Here is an 18336-nt window from a genome sequence, read left to right on the forward strand (position 1 = left end):
GTTTAGTTTTGGATGGGAAATAGATTTCTCCAGCACACACAGAAGGCGTCCCCCTCAAATAGAGTGGGACAGTCCAAAGATATGTCCCTCAGTCATTTCAGTGAACTAACTGCAGTTATATATTTCATTTGTTGGGCAGGGTAGGATAAATACAATGGCAGTTCTATGTATAATGCCTCCGGAATACAATAGTGCCAGTTACATGTATAGTACCCCAACACATGAAAGGACAAATGCAGTGTCAGCTTTGTGTATAATGCCCTAGAACACATCACAGCCTGCATGCCAGCAACACTCAGGCATGCAACTTATAGGGGAGAGGGCACGACAGGGGGGCCGGGTGCTCATCCTGTGCCAGGGCCCTGCCAGCGAGTAGTTACACCACTATTTATATGCTCAACAATAAACAGGTCCATGAAGCTCAGCCCTGTGCTCAGTGACTCCATATTTCATTTCTATATAATGAAGATAGTGACGGGCTCAGGGATGGGGCATGAGGGGTCCCACCTCAATAGGATGAGTAGGTACAGTACTGACCACTCAAAGTCCTCTTGTCAAGAACCAAGGCACCAGGGTACTGGTTACAGAAACATTCAAAAGCTACTCTTGCTAACTTTAAGAGCTGAAATTCCAAATAAATGAATAGAAAATGTTTTGGACTGGGAAGTTTATTTACATATAGAGAAATACAAGAGGTCTTCTGCATTCAACCGATTATCAATATATTTAGGACATTGAAACAATTTGTGCCTTAAGCTACTAACAAAACAGGGATTGTTTGTCCATATATTGTAATATATTTATGCTGGCCAACTACATCAAAGTCATCCCATATCTGGCCAGTCTTACACTAAAATTGCATCTGATTCCCAAACTCCCAAACATGGTTGCCCTCTTGTATTTGTCTATATGTATTTTGTGGTCACAGCCTCATTGCACCCCCGCCTAATGGTTTTAAAAAATAGTGGTGAGCACAACTTTCCCTTGTTTGTTATAGTTTATACAGGCGCAGTGGCCAGCTCCCTCTTGTAGCTCCCACCCTTTCCAGCTATAGTCAGGTGATCCCAGCGGTGGCCAATGAAAGGGTAACCATCTTTGGGAGTTTTAACATTGAAAGCAGCAAGTAAGTAAGTAAATGTGTAATGAAGCAATAGAATTTTAGTTTAGTTTGGTGAGCAGTTACCCAAAGGAGAGGGATCCCTTATCTCAAACTCCACGCTGCTTGGTTTTAAATGGTTTTAATTTACATATAGCATGGTGATAAATAAATATTGCTTTTTAACACATCCAACACGGGAGTCCCTCCTTCAAGTTCTGATTTTGTAATATTGAAATATTGGTAGGCCATCACTTGGAGGTGAAGTCCTTTTTTCCTTATACATATATATATTCTCAATTTAGTTGCGGACACTCCAATTTGGTTAGCCACTAATGATCTATTTGAGATATCCTGCTTGAACACAATTGGTATTTCATTATATTGATAATGGGTTGAGTCTTGTATTTGTCTATAATTATTTTGTGGTCACAGCCTCGTTGCACCCCCGCTTAATGGTTTTAAAATTCGTGGTGAGCACAACGTTGCCTTGTTTGTTAAAGTTTATTTAGAAACATGACTTAGTAATACATGAAACTATCACGGTCGAAACCCTAAATCCAGAACCAATGCTAAGCACCCTGTTCTCAGCTCTTGCTTCTGCCTTTAACAGCCGCCTTTCACCTTGGAAGGAGCCCTCGGCTAATCGGATGCTGCCAGGTCTTATTAAGAGAGGTGCCAAGCGAGGGGTTCTGGATGAGCAATGGGGCACAACGGTAAGGCAAAGTCTTTTGGACAGAAGGTCACAGTTCAAAGCGTAGACAGAAAGCGAAGTCAAGTCAGGCCAGGTCGGGGCAGGTAGAATTCAAACGGAGTCAGACAGGTGGGGGTCAAAGCCAGGAGATCAATCAAGAATGGTCGAGACAGGCATGGGTCGGAATACAGATATCAGAATAGTCAGTTACCAGGCAGAAGTCGGAATCACAGAAGTCAGGAAAAAAGTCAGGCAGGCAGGGTCAAAAAAGTTATCAGAACACAGGATTTACTCAGGAATAGCACCAGGAACTCTCACAAGATGATCCTAGACTAGAAAATATAATTTGTCCCTTTAAATCCATTTGAATTTCGCACCATTGCATGCTGGCGTCATCACGTCAGCGCGCATGCGCCTATAAATACTGTCACACACAGAAGAGGAGCGGAGTAGCGGGCGTCCCCGCCAATGGCGCGGCGGCGTCCCCGCTGCACCACTAGACCACCAGGGTGAGTCATGACAGAAACCCATAGACCTCAGCAGTCAGGAAAAAGGTTAGTCCTGGTAGAGGGGACTGGGCAAGCCAGTGTGGGCCCCCCTATTGAAGAAGCCCACTACTTTCACTCAATAATATGCATGTCATTTGGGAAGTGTAGGGCTATATGTACTCCGTTCCACACCACAAATATATGCCACATGTTACTAAAAGTACTGTTTAAAAAAAAAAAAAAATTAGCATCATTGCAGGGACCCTATTGTATCACAAACACATCCCATGCATATTCCCAAAATTAATCTGAAACTCAGCAGCAGTACCATGTATAATACCATTTTGATGATGGTCTGCTACCACTCTATATTTGGTGCTCCTTGTACTTACAGTATACTTGACTGGAGCAGCCAAAACTCCCTGCAATTCCTAGTAGAACATGTATTAAACTGAATTCTCCCTTAGGTGGGGCCCTCACTGTATTGATGTAAGAAGGTTGACTACAGTAAATTACATATACAGAATTGATCTCACAATAACTTGTCTTGAAACAAATACATTACTCGTTATTTGCCACATATCATACCGTCTCATTGGTGGTACTGCTCAAATGGTACTGCTCATTTGTCACTGTTCAGATGGTACTGCATAGATTGTACTACCCAAAAGTAGATTGTGCTACTCAGATAGTACTGCTCAGATGCTACTACTCCGATGATACTACTCAGATGCTACTACTCAGATAGGCCTGCTTATTACTGATCATTTGGTACTGCTCAATAGTGATGAATCAATCTCTCTCACTTAACGTCACCAAAAAATTAGTGTACACTGCAAAATTTGGGGCATTTTTTCGGAGCTACCGTACAACTTTTTTTTTTCACTGTTGAACTTTTTTTTTTAGCAGCCATTGGAGTCTATGAGCATTTTTCACTCAGCTGAAAAAAGAAAAATTAATCACTCCTGCTCAGATAGTACTGTTCATTTGCTATGCACAGATGGCCCTGTAGAGATTGTACAGCATAGAGAGTACTACTGTTCATTTGGTACTGCTCAGATGGTACTACTTAAATAGTACTGATTTATTGGTACTGCTCAGTTGATACCACTCAGACAGCACTGGTCTTTTGGTACTGCTCAGTTGATACTACTCAGATAATACTGCTTATTTGTTACTGCTCAGATGGTACAACAAACAATCAATACCATATGTTTTCTCTTCTAAGTCCATTTATTCGAGAACACATTTGTATAAAGCAAAAAAAAAAAAAAATGTGTACAGTCATTGACAATAACATTGGCATCATATTGGGATTACCACATTGTGATTTATAACAAACAATTAATGGGGACAGATTTATAAAAACAAATTACACAAGAGAGTTTGAGAACAGTTTTGATGATAGCTGTAATTAAAATCACACAACAATTTAGCACATATTAATAAAAATGACAACTAATTTGTTTGCTTTCTATAACTTTGACATGTTATCTTTATTGTTTCTAATTGACAATATTAAAATCAAATGACACTTCCAGGACTGGGTCAGTAAGGCAGATTCCTTGTTCAACCCAGTAATAATGAAAATGAAAAAATATACAGCATTCCAACAATCATTAATGGTGGTGGTATTGATGCTTCAGAACCTGGACAGCTTGCTATTATTGAATAAATTAGAATTCTGTGCAGTATCACATAAATTTAGAGGAGATTTTCCAGTCGTTGCTACAAGTGCTGCAGCTTGAATGATCCAAAACAAGTCTAAAACCAAATGGCCGATAGAATAACAAAGTGAGAGTTTTAGAATAGCCTACTAAAAAGTCTGGGGCACATTTATAAACACTGGGCAATTTTGCACCTGGGCAGTAACCCATGTCAACCAATCAAATGTTTGCTTTCGTAGTTCAACTTGCAGCTGGCTTGAAAAAGCTAATCAATGTCATGGGTAACAAATGGGTGCAAATTTGCCCAATGTTTTTAAATGAGCCCCGCTGACTTTTATGGAAATAAATTAAACCTATCACTGTGTCTGAAATAAAGCAGTTTTATAAATAGTGGCTAAAATTCCCAAATTAAAATGTAAAAACAAATCTAGAATGGTGAAATATGCTTTGCAGTTCAGACCTGACCACATTTCAACTGTGATAAAAAAATAAAATAAACTTTTTTAAAGTATTGTAAAGTTGCATTTCCTATTTCAATGGAAATTGTTAGGTCACAAATTAGAAAAATATAACTATACTGCCTCTCTTAATTGAACGTTAATTATACGTGAACACAACAAAAAGATGAGACAAAACTGAATCAGAAAATGATGTCAAATGATTCATTAAAGGTGTGACTTTTCAATGTGTTAAAACAAAGGAGGTCTGAAGTTCACTTGATGGATCATTGCATTCCACACTTTAAGAAGATTTAAACAATATAAAGAGCATATACTAGGCTAGATATACTGTAAGTAATGACAGCAGAAAAGCTGGGAACTCCATTTGGTCTTGCTAAGTCGACCTTTCTTTTACTAGGGCTATGGCACACAGGAGATAATCTTTACCAGTGTTTTGTAGATGACAAAGAAGATCCTCCAAACTTCACTTCTTGTTATCCAAATGAGAAACGTGATAAAGATGGTACTAGGGATACAACAAAAATGTACACTTAGGGGCCCATTTACTTAGCTCAAGTGAAGGAATAGAGGAAAAAAAACCTTTGAATTTCGAATGTTTTTTTTTTGGCTACTTCAACCACCGAATTGGCTACTTCGACTTAAAATCGAACGGTTCGAACTTAAAATCGTTCGACTATTCAACCATTTGATAGTCAAAGTACTGTCTCTTTAAAAAAAACTTTGACCCCCTACTTCGCCACCTAAAACCAACCGAGGTACCATGTTAGCCTATGGGGAAGGTCCCCACAAGCTTTCTATCAGTTTTTAGGACAAAGAAAAATCGTTCGATCGATGGATTAAAATCCTACGAATCGAACGATTCGAAAGATTTAATCGTTCCATCGAACGATTTTTCGTTCGATCGAACTATTTGCGCTAAATCCTTCGATATTCAAAGTCGAAGGATTTACATTCGGCAGTCGAATATCGAAGGTTAATTAACCCTCGAAATTTGACCCTATGTAAATCTGCCACTTAGGGTTAGATTTACATAGGGTTGAATATCGTTTGAATGAATGATTAAATCCTTTCGAATGGAACGATTCGAAGGATTTTAATCCATCGATCCAACGATTTTCCTTCGTTCAGAAATAGCTTGAAAAATTTATGGGGAAACATTGGTGCTCGGTAGGTTTAAAGTGGCGAAGTAGGTAGTCAAAGTTTTTTTTAAAGAGACAGTACTTCGACTATCGAATGGTCGAATAGTTGAACGATTTTTAGTTTGAATCGTTCGAATCGAAGTCAAAGTCTTAGTCGAAGGTCAAAGTACCCAAAAAAATACTTCGAAATTCGAAGTTTTTTATATTCGAATCCTTCACTCGTGCTTAGTAAATGTGCCCCTTAGAGTTATCATTTGGTTGTCAGTTGGAAAAACTGACAATTTACAACTAAAATTATCGGATCACATGAAAACCTGATTCTTCTAAGAAATGCAACTTGAAATTTGTAGAAAACATTGCATGTTTTTAACCAATCTTACATGTTTACTTTGTTGTTTTTGTTTATTTATTTTTTAATTGTATTAAATATATTCTAGTTTTTTTTTCCGGCTTAAACAGAATGATATAGCACTTAGGGATAAATATAAGGCCAAGAAGTCCTGATCCAGAAGCGAGTATAGCAAATATCTCCACGGATGTCAAATACTTGCCCTTGGTACTCAGATAGGCTGGGATGAAGGAGATCCAGACACTGCAGAACACCAACATGCTGAAAGTAATATACTGAGCTTCATTAAAAATGTCTGGTAAATTACGAGAAAGATAAGCAACAAAGAGGCATATGAAAGCTAAAAGTCCAATATAGCCAATCATGGTATAGAATGCAAAAGCTGATCCTTCATTGCACTGTAAAATCATTATTGCTCTTTGGGACTCAGTGTCAAATTCTGGAAATGGGGGAGAATTTATCAGCCATAATGAGCAGATAACAATCTCGACAAGAGTGCAGAGCAACACAATGCATTTTGGGATCCTTGTACCAACCCAGCCTCTTAATTTGCTTCCAGGCCTGGTGGCACTAAAGGCAATAACAACAGTAAGAGTTTTGCCCAACACACAGGAGATACTGAAGGTAAAGACAATGGCAAATACAACTTGTCTTATTAAACAGGTGCCCTTCGTTGGCCAACCAATAAATAATAAAAAGCAGAGAAAAGACAATATCAGGGATATAAGAAGATAATAACTAAGCTCTCTGTTATTTGCTTTCACTATAGTTGTATGTTTGTACTTTATAAAGATGATCAAAACCGTTGTCGTTAATACAGACAGGAAATTAGCCATTAAAGCCAGAGATAGTCCTAAAACATCCTCAAAAGACAGAAAGTCCAAGGTCCTCATGATGCATTTGTCTCTCTGCTCATTCGACCACTGGATTTTAGGACATTTCACACAGTTTTCCATATCTAATGAAATAAAAGTAGAAAATGGTTACAAAAGTTAACCAAACAGAAACTCTATACTTAGGGGCAGATTTATCAAGGGTTGAATTTCAAAGTAAAAAATACTTCGAAATTCGACCATCGAATTAAAATACTTTGAATTCGAATATCGAATTCAAACTTTTTTTCATCGAATTTGGCTATTCTGCGGTCAAAGTAAAATCGAACAATTAAATAGATTAAATTCTTTTATCGAACGATTTTCACTTCAACTTCAAAAACATAGAAAAATGTTCTAGAAGGTCCCCATAGGCTAACATAGCACTTCGTCAGGTTTAATTTGGCGAAGTATTTAAGTCAAAGTTTTTTTAAAGAGACAGTACTTCGATTATCGAATATTGAACGGGTTTTACTTCGAATTGAAGTCTAAGTAAATTCAAAGTCATAGTATCATATTCGATGGTCGAAGTATCGAAAAATGTACTTCGAAATTTCCCTCAAATTCACTTCGACCCTTGATAAATCTGCCCCAAAGTATCTAGATGAATAAAGCTTTACAACCCCCACTCTTTAACATAAGCTCAGTGAATTACAGTAGATTTGTGCTGGATTTACTTTATGCTTTATGTTTTGTGAGTAGACATTAATTTCCAAGATTAAAGGCAATATATAGCCCTTTTCTTATATACTTTTTATGTTTTACAATGTACCAATTCATTTTTAGCTAGTCTGTTTATATAATTTAAACTGCTGCTTATACTTGTGCTCCATCTGTTGTACTTTACTGGGTAAGTGGAGATATATTATCTCCACTTACCCAATAAAGTACAACAGATGGAGCACAAGTAAGTCGTTCTTGAGTTTTGTAATGGATTTCAAAGGTTATCTTGTATTTTCTAGTGATGGGCGAATAAATTTGCCAAAGGCAAATTTGCGGCAATTTCCGTATTACGTCGCTGGTGAATAAATTTGTGAAACTGCAGCAAAAATACGGCGGTGAAAAAATTTGGCAGCGCGTTAAAATAGTCTCATGCATAAACATTGTTGTGTGTCAAAATTATTTGGACGTCTGTTAACTTTAATGCATTTGGCCAAAATAGGCTTGCATATAAAAATTGTCTCGGGGTGCCAAATTTTCACAGGCTTCAATGCGTTCACAAATTTTCACTGTTTCTCGAATTTCGTGGGAAATTCACAAATTTTTCGGCCAAGCAAAACGGGACACGTTTGCCCATCGCTAGCATTTTAACGTATGCATTCAGATAGTAAATAATAAACAAAGTCTCCCTACCAGACACAGTAGATACTTCTCCTTCTGAGCACTGAATACAGTTATAGCAACAAATTGGCTTCTCCTTGATTAAAATCTTTCTTGAACCAGGAGGGCAGTTCTTGCTACAAGTAGAATGAGGGATCTAAGCAGAAAAAGAAACATATATACATGAATAATTTGTATATCAACATAATCACATAAACATAAAAAATGATATATAATAGACTGTACATGGGAGCAAGATACTTGACAATTTTTTACATACCCCATAAAAATGAGGTGACCACAAAATGTTTTCTTTGTAAATAGTAAAGTTATCTCCAAGAAGAGCTGATGAGTAAAAGTTCCCAACCTTCCTGGTAGTCATTGATCCATTAGGAAATATATTCAAGTTGAGAATATCAAGGCGTCCTGGAACTTCTCCACATTGATTAAAAAATATTTCATCACCAGATGTTGTCTTGAAATGGACTTTCTTTAAATGACTGTTTAACTAAATAGGTAGACTTGTTACCAAATGAAAGGTACCACCCACCACACACACACATATTTATGCATGTACATGAAAAACAATAATTATTCTGAAATTCAGAAATGTTAAATGTTGCCATCCTACCTAGGATTATAAAGGCAATTAAAGAACATTAGCACTCGATTGGATCCTTTCCAAGCTCTCTGATGGAATATTCTATATTCTGATTCAATGGGTATTGACATGTTTCCACAAACGGAAGTGTTTTCAGGTATTCTGTAGCCATGACCATTTACTTCAATTACAGTACATACTGATAGGGATATCAACAAACCATAGTTCCACCATGCCCAAATTTGGCATGACCATTCAATACATAGGATACGAAGATACGAGGATAGACCAACAGTCATTTTATTTGGTCATAAATAAACAAATTGGCCATTGTGTGTGTAAATAACCTGGCTGCCTGAATCAGCCTAAAAGCAGGATGAATATAATCCAAAACAGCTGCACATTTTTACTGGTCATTAATTATTACTGTTCTAGAAAACTTTACAAGGGATATTACTCAAGCCCACTGTATTTTTCCAAATATTAATACAGGTATGGGATCCAGAAAGCTCTGAATGATCTATTATAATCAAATAATTCAGATTTGTAAAAATTATTTCCTCTTTCTCTGTGATAATAAAACAGTACCTTGTACTTTATCCCAACTAAGATTTAATTAATTCTTATTGGAATCAAAACCAGCCTATTGGGTTTATTTAATATTTACATTTTATAGTAGACATGCGGGAGAATGTAATAAAAGTCGGTAATGGAAAAACTATTCGCAATGCGAAAAGTAATGCCTTTGCGCGAACAAATTTTGCTTTTTTGCGAACTTAATATAGCTTTTACGAACCCGGTAACTGTTTAGCGACCACTTCCAACAGTGGAAGACTGTTTGCGAATTTTATAGTTTGAACCAATGCACAGTAAATGTAACAAAACTTCGTTATGTTTGCTACAAAAGATTACGCCACCTTCAAACACTTAAGAATGCACAATTAAAATTTGCGATGCTCAATTAAAATTCGCAATGCGCAATTAAAATTCGCAATGCAATAACAGTTTAAGGAACAATATTACATTGCGAGATGTGGATTTCTATTCTTATTGGTGTGAATAAAGTATTAAGATGCAAACCACATAAAGATCCATTATCCAGAAAACCCCAGGTCCCGAGAATTTTGTTTAATTGCATATTCAGTGATTTTATTGCATTTTTTTGTGTGTTTCTGTTTATTTACTGGCTTCTGCTTGTTCTGGATTGTTCTGTACCTTGCTTGATATTAATCTTTGATTGTTCTTGATTGTATTTACTGAATTTTAAATTCTGTGTTACTTTATTGCTTGTTCTAGTTATATTTCACTAGTGGACAGCATTTTAGTGGTTTCGGTGCTTTTGTTGCATATTCAGTTTGCTATTGCTGTTGATTACATGTTTGTGCTCACAAAATTGACGTTGCATATCGTGATTACTGATCAGGTATTTTGAAAGCAAATCACAGTAAATAATCAATGAGTTGGTTTTAGATTGACATTGTTGTTGGTATTGTTGGTATTTTATTTGGTATTGATTGTAAGTGCTACAGAATAGTGAGACAGTTTGTGGTTCAGAAAGTCCCAGGGAGTTCTAGGGAATTCAATGGTTCAGGGAGATAGGCTTTTTTTTTTCTTTTTTCTCTAGTCTCCAACTTTCTTGCCTCTGTTTCAGTAATTTTACAAGTAATCTGTGTTTTCATATCTGTATTCATAGTCTCCGCCTTGCTTGCCTGTTTTGCAGTAGTTTTACAGCTACTGATCACACTGAAACTACTGATTACTTTAGTTTTGTTTCTCAGTGATTGTCAGCTCTTTCAACCAGTGTGTGTGTGTATAAATATATATTTTTTGTCGGCAGCATGGCCAAAAGATTTTATCCATTTGATGAGGCTGCTGCTCTGTGCATGGTATCTAGCTCAACAGAGTTAAAGGGATCCTGTCATCGGAAAACATGTTATTTTCAAAACGCATCAGTTAATAGTGCTACTCCAGCAGAATTCTGCACTGAAATCCATTTCTCAAAAGATCAAACAGATTTTTTTTATATTCAATTTTGAAATCTGACATGGGGTTAGACATTTTCTCAATTTCCCAGCTGCCCCTGGTCATGTGACTTGTGCCTGCACTTTAGGAGAGAAATGCTTTCTGGCAGGCTGCTGTTTTTCCTTCTCAATGTCACTGAATGTGTCTTAGTGGGACATGGGTTTTTACTATTAAGTGTTGTTCTTAGATCTACCAGGCAGCTGTTATCTTGTGTTAGGGAGCTGTTATCTGGTTACCTTCCCATTGTTCTTTTGTTTGGCTGCTGGGGGGGAAAGGGAGGGGGGTGATATCACTCCAAGTTGCAGTACTGCAGTAAAGAGTAATTGAAGTTTATCAGAGCACAAGTCACATGACTTGGGGCAGCTGGGAAATTGACAATATGTCTAGCCCCATGTCAGATTTCAAAATTGAATATAAAAAAACTGTTTGCTCTTTTGTGCTGGAGCAGCACTATTAACTGATTAATTTTTTCGCGAAAAATTCGTGAAACGACGCCGGCATCTCGTTTTTGGTGATATTTAGTAGTTTTTTAGTTGTCATGGCAATTTTGGGGAGAAATCAAATTTTAGAGCATTTTTCTCTTTTTTTCAGGACAAACCGCAAATTTCTACTGAAAACTGAGTCCACAGTTCTGCATGTAGCGAGAATGGTGCTGCTGAAGCTGCATGTGTGTACTATCAAGGAATATGTATTTTGTGAGGGGTATTTCACAGGTAAGCGGGTGTTTAGACTGAAGAACTGCAAGGTGTGCACTTAGAGCTCAGCCACAAACTTTTCAGCTTAAATTGTCCTTGTCCCTGTTTGGAGGCCAAGTCTTTAGGTGCACCCATACATGCGGAGTATCGTTTTACTTGGGAGAACTTGTTATTTCATATGTGGGTTCATTTGAAAATTTTATTTGAGTATTTTTCACAACTATACTTCTGATTTTGTGACTGTGATGGTGTTTCAGAAAAAAAATTCCATAAAACAATGTTGCGTTTTATGGTCATCTGTATGACGACAGCTACATCTAGTGCAGAAACTACACCACAGCTAAAAACCTAGTGGTATGTGGTTGATAAAAATACCTTACTTATGGGGGCATTTCACTTCTATGGTTAGTATGTCAAGTTAACCTAGAGATGCCCTTATCTGTTGTGTTTAATGTTAAAGTTCACAAAATGCAGTTTTTATTGTTGGGGTGTCTTCTGGACAAGAAAATACCAATACATATCTGGTATCGTTGGATTCAGCACAAACAGTGCTTTTACAAACAGTACAATTTTTGTCACTAAATGTAATTCTTCTTTGAAAAAAACATGTTAATTACTAGCAGCAGAACAAAGCAAATAAATAATAATAAAAAAAAAAAACAAGAAATTCTTCTGTCTTTACCATACAAAAAGATTCTTAACCCATTTCCAAATGTAAATACCTTCCATGGCATGAATCTTGACAGAAATTTTGAAGGATCCAATCTGTTGCCGATACTATCCATATACATATTATGAAGAGCATGTCCTAGGGCATATACAGATACATATGTATTATATGTCAGTCTGTAGGTATTAAAATTAGGAAAATATTCCTCAAATGTTTTCAATGTCTCATTTCTATTATTTATGGTTCCTTTTCCGGTTGGTAGAAAAAACATTTCATCCCACAGAGAGGCAGTGATAGGATCCCTTGGAAATTTCAAAGGGTTTGCAGAGTAAATGAACTCCTGCAGACCAGGTATGTTCCCTTGGGGTAACTCCAAAAGTAGGGATCCATTTAATGCTGTTATTTGGTAGTTTACAAATTCAATTGATGTGATAGTTAAAAATATCCAAACAATTTTCCTTTCAGAATTCTCAGCAAGGCTCCAGAAAATGTAAAAAAAGTCCCTCATGTTTATGCCCACTATGACAACATTTGCAGTTGACTTTTTTATTGTTTTTATAGAGTCAAACATACTTGCAAGATACTTCTCCTTGACCACGATGAAAAATTCAACACAAGCAGCACCGCTGTTGATAATCTGGACCTTCAGTTTTTCATTCCTAATGTGGTGATTGCCATCATCTGATGCTACAATACCCACCCACGTCCAGTTAAATGTTTTGAGAAGGTAAATAATGACTTTATCCTGCGTGTTCTCGCTGGTCATAGTGTTGTAAAGTGTTGGAAAATGTATTCTGTCATTGAAGCTGCTATCCTGAGTTCCATAAGTAATCTGAGTAGAAGAAAGTTAGGTTCAACAGGTTACCAAGAATTATTGTGTAAGAAGACCCCTAGTATTAGTCTCACATGGGATATGGGGTTTTATAGGCAAAGATGACATTTTGTCCACTCTTTGGACACTTGTTTTTAACAATGAGCAGTTTGATTGTTGTTGTTGATTGTCAGTTAAGTTCAGGGCTGCCTTGCACCTAACTGAGTTTCTGTCTGCACATTACTAATTTTTGTGCATCCTTCCTAAATTACAACTTGCACTGCTGATTATATGGGTCCATGGAATTGGTAAATGAAGCATACTTTTTATTATGCTGCTTCCTTATAGAATTTTCTTTGAAAACCAAATCTTGAAGAGCAATTTTAGGTGAGGCTATATATAAGCAAGGTGTGGGACCTGGTTGTAGAAGTCTACAAAGTAATAGAAAAAGACAAACGTTCATCAAGTTCAACCTTATATATATATATATATATATATATATATATATATATATATATATATATATATATATATATAACCTGCCTAACTGCTACTTGATCCCGGAGAAGGAAAAAAAAAACCCCATTTGAAACCTCTCCAATTTGCCTCCAATTCCTTCCTGACTCCAAAATGGCAATTGGACTAGTCCCTGGATCAATTTGTACTATGAGCTATCTTTCATTACCCTCACTTGCTAGAAATCCATCCAACCCCTTCTTAAAGCTATCTATTGTATCATCCATTACTACTGAAAACCCCTTCCAAATATTTAGCCGGAACCTCCTTTCTTCTAATTGAAATGGGTGACCTCTTGTCATCTGGAAGGACCTACTGGTAAATAAAGCATTAGAGAGATTATTGTACAATCCTCTTACATATTTATACATAGTTATCATATCACCCCTTAAGCGCCTCTTCTCCAGTGTGAACATCCCCAATTTGGCCAGTCTTTCCATATAGCTAAGATTTTCCATACATGTTACCAACTTAGTTGCATTATAATATCTTCCTTGTTCTGTAATTAAGTCTGGACTTCTTATTTAGGAGAACTGTCAACTACTGTGTAAGGATAGTTGTGTCATATGTTTGAAAAAGATACGTTTTTCAAAACTGCTGGTTAGCAGATATTTTAAAGTGGACCTGTCACCTACACATAAAAAGCTGTATAACAAGTCGTATGCAAATTAAACATGGAACCCAAATTGTTTTTTTCATTAAAGCAACAATACCTGTTATAACAGCGTTTAAATGTCTGAGCTTTCAATCAAATATAACCTGCCTCTATGCCTGGGGCATAGAGGTGGGGCAGACGGTTACTTTCACTTTCCATTCAGCATTTCCTAGATGTCACTGCTCTCCTCACATTCCCCCTCCCTCCTCACACTCTATAATTGTGTAGGGCAATGTGTATGGCCATTAGGTCCCCTATTTGGCAAATACACAATATTTTTGGGTGATACACAACTTGTCTTAATAACAGTGTCCACAAAATGGCTCCTGCTTGTATCCTGTGATTGTGTAATTCCAAGACTGAAGGAGACTAAATTTAAATAATAAATGTAGTGTAAGTAAGCTTTATTTTGCTCAACTAACATGATAAAAAATAATTTTGAATCATTTCTTAGGGTGACAGGTCCCCTTTAATAGTTAGGAATAGTTAGGAAAGTGTCATTAATAAAGAATAATGCCCTTGTTATAATTGCAACATATAAAATGTTCATGAATAAATATGTGCATGTTTTAAATGTCAGTTTCTGACCTGTGAAAATCTGTATATGCCAAGGAGCAGGTACATTGCATGTGATAATGAGAATAGCAAGTGTCCTACAAATGCGCCCACTGTGCCTTTATTGTTACACTTATAATTAGGGACATAATCACTTTTCTGAGTTAAGATACCAAATACATTTGCAACCGTTTGTCTTTCGCTGGAACATGTGTCATAAATATGGAAGCCTAAAGTGATGTTTGGTAAAATGTTAGTGTCCTTGTTGATCTCTTCAATGGCAAATATGGCTGCCAGATAATGACGATAATATTTGAGAAAATGGCTATAAAGGAGAAGAAATAATATATTACATTTTATATAGAAAAGACAGCCATTTATTTGCAATCAGGAATTACTAGACCTCTAAAGTGTCAACAAAACAAGACAATAGGGGTCATTTACTTAGACCCAAAAAGAAGTGCAAGAGAACTAAGGGGAGCAAACTTGGGTCACTTGGGTGCCATTGATTCTTAGGAACTTATGCCAAAGCATTTATGAAAGAAGTAAAAGTCATCTATAGTACCTTAACAGGAGAAAAGGGAGAAAGCTGGACCTTATGAAGTGCAGTAAAGAAAAAAAAATTGTCACCTACAGACTTTTATGCATTTCAGTGAATTTTCGCCGTTCTGCGAATTTTCGGTGAAACAAAACAGGTCAGATTCGCCCATCACTAGTCCCGATGGCTTTATATCCCCTACACATTCCATTCCCTAGTTACTAAGCAGAATACACTATATCTAAATTAGTTAATTTGCATACTGGTGTTATTGGGTTCTTAGAGATGACCACTTCCTATCACTCTTTTGTATAACGATTAGAAAAGGAGGGAGGATTGCATCCCCTTTGGCCTTCCATTCTTTTTTTAGGTAGATGTGACTGGGGAACCTGGTGTTAACAAGGCCCAGTAAGAGTCTTGCCCTAGAAGCACAACCCTTCGAGAGTCCAGGAACAGGACCCCGGGAACATGGTACTTGACATGTAACTGACATCAATAATCTTTCAGCCTGATTGAATAGACAGTTTATTAGTCTGCATGAACCAATTCCCAACTGTTTTTAATATGTTACCTCTTCCTAATAGATTGTAAATTCTTCAGGACAGGGACCTCATTCCAACTCAGTATTGAAACACTTAACACTTATGTATTTATTTTCACTTATAATGACTATACCCCTGTTTGTAGATATGCTTTTATTAAGCACTGTGTACATTTGTGGTGCTCTATAAATAAATACTTGCAACCATATATACATACATACAGTACTTTTGTCTCTGTCACTTGCACTTATTATCTCAATCCTTACCTTACACTATTGTTGTAAATACTTTTAGCACCTTCCTATGTTATTGATTGGCTTTTAAAGGCTAAAAGGACAACTGGATTGTCTACTGAAATCTGATAGATCTTTAGCTACATTTTGTTCCACTGGAGACTATCCACACAATTTTTATCCACTTCACTGTCTTAGTCTTTAAACCCATTGATATTAGTGCTGCATATAGAAAAAGGCCTGTTTACATTGCAGCATTTTCTTTCTGTGATGCAAAGTGTAATTATTAATGCCAACAGATACAGTGAGATATACAGTATGTGCCCTCCCTTTGATTACACCCTCTGTTAATCATGATGTAAATATTTGTTGTATTAAATGCACTCAAGCACTTTAAATAAATACAGATCATAGTTACAGACTATAATTAATCTCACTATCTACTGCCTCGCTCTGCTCTAATATAAATGAAACCTAAAGGGATATTGTCATGGGGAAAAATTTTTTTTTCAAAATGAATCAGTTAATAGTGCTGCTCCAGCAGAATTCTGCACTGAAATCCATTTCTCAAAAGAGCAAACAGATTTTTTTATATTCAATTTTGAAATCTGGCATGGGGCTAGACATATTGTCAATTTCCCAGCTGCCCCTGGTCATGTGACTTGTGCTCTGATAAACTTCAATCACTCTTTACTGCTGTTCTGCAAGTTGGTGTGATATTACCCCCTCCCCCCCCAGCAGCAAAACAAAAGAACAATGGGAAGATAACCAGATAACATCTCCCTAACACAAGATAACAGCTGCCTGGTAGATCTAAGAACAACACTCAATAGTAAAAACCCATGTCCCACTGAGACACATTCAGTTACATTGAGAAGGAAAAACAGCAGCCTGCCAGAAAGCATTTCTCTCCTAAAGTGCAGGCAGAAGTCACATGACTGGGGGCAGCTGGGAAATTGACTAAATGTCTAGCCCTATGTCAGATTTCAAAATTGAATATTAAAAACTCTGTTTGCTCTTTGGAGAAATGGATTTCAGTGCAGAATTCTGCTGGAGCAGCACTATTAACTGATTAATTTTGAATTTTTTTTTTCCCATGACAGTATCCCTTTAGCTTCTTTGATATCTACAATTACAGAAATCTCCGCAATAAATGTATATCACGGAACACCATGGAAGCCAAAATTAAGTTAAGGTTAAAAACTCCATTCTTTACTGTTCCATTAAAACCATAAATAAATTCAGGATAATATTCATATAGCAGAACCATATACTTGATGCGTTTTCGTAGCCCAACCTAATTTTGGCCTCTGTGGTGCTCCAGCCTATACATTTATTCGTTGGATCCAGATGCCGTCCGGGGGCAGGACTTCATGTTGTAGTATGCAAGGGCTGAGTTTCTACCCATGTGTTCCCATACACTTCTGTTTAGTCTGTGACACAGAAATCTCAGGGATAGTGATGTGCGAATTTGCACGATTCGCCGCCGGCGAATAAATTCGTGAAAAGGGCACAAACATTCGTTGTTGAAAATTCACCGCCATCAAAAAAAATGGATGTCTGGCGACGTTTTGCAAATTTTTCAACGTTTCGCGGATTTCGCACAAAATTCACAAATTTTTCGGCAAAGCTACATGGCCCAAATTCGCCCATCACTACTCAGAGACAGACTTGAACTCAGCAAAACTAAAAAATATTTGCAATTACCCTAACTATGTGTAGATACTGTAGTCTTGTTCTTAAGCAAAACTTCCCAAGAAAACTGTGGGTTGGGTATTTAATTGTTCACATTACTCACTCATAACATCTGACAATTTTCAAAGGTTTTTCCAAGAAACTTTCCTTGGTGGTTCTTTTGTATATAAACAGCTCAATAAGAATTCCCAAAATGATGTCACCTTCCTGCTGATAGCCTGGGCTGCCTTGGGAATCCAGTACACAGGCAGATGAGATTTTGGACTCATACTGTGCTGCCACCAGGAATGATCCAAAAACAATGGCAGCGTATAGACCAATGGAATACAATCTGCAAGGAAATCCTAAGAAGTGAAAGGGATGAAAATGTTACTTTAGATGGAATACTCAGAGTTGTCGTATTCCTCGACCACAATTTTGCTCTTGTCGAAGTATAATTTAATGTAAAATGATCTTGAGAAAAACGTCCCCTCAGTTGTATCTGCTTCATTGTAGCTACAGAAAGCAAGGCTTAACAAACTCAACACATTTTTTATCCAAGGGGTGGACGATGAAAAGTTTGAAGATTGAACACCACATTCCACAGCTTTGAATCACTCACCTCACCAGAAACTGTCTGCACCTCCTGGTAGAGCACGGGTTATATTCAAATCTTCTTAGGTGGGTCCTACTGTTGAAGGAATGGTCAACCACACTGGATTCAACCACAGAGCTCAT

At 37.0% G+C, this 18336-nt stretch overlaps 1 protein-coding gene across 1 annotated transcript; it reads right to left on the reverse strand.

Annotated features, from left to right (window-relative positions):
• Positions 1-5971: 5971 nt before the first annotated feature.
• Positions 5972-18336, reverse strand: LOC108699027 (G-protein coupled receptor family C group 6 member A; the record flags this gene model as incomplete). Its single annotated transcript, XM_018230884.2, has 5 exons — positions 18221-18336; positions 14792-14936; positions 12127-12906; positions 8120-8243; positions 5972-6852 (listed from the first exon to the last, which is right to left on the reverse strand). Coding segments are annotated over exons 1-5 (2046 nt in total), but the record flags the coding sequence as incomplete, so codon positions are not given.

The sequence above is a fragment of the Xenopus laevis genome, chromosome 8L (genome assembly GCF_017654675.1).
Source record: "Xenopus laevis strain J_2021 chromosome 8L, Xenopus_laevis_v10.1, whole genome shotgun sequence".
In the NCBI taxonomy this organism is placed as follows: Eukaryota; Metazoa; Chordata; class Amphibia; order Anura; family Pipidae; genus Xenopus; species Xenopus laevis.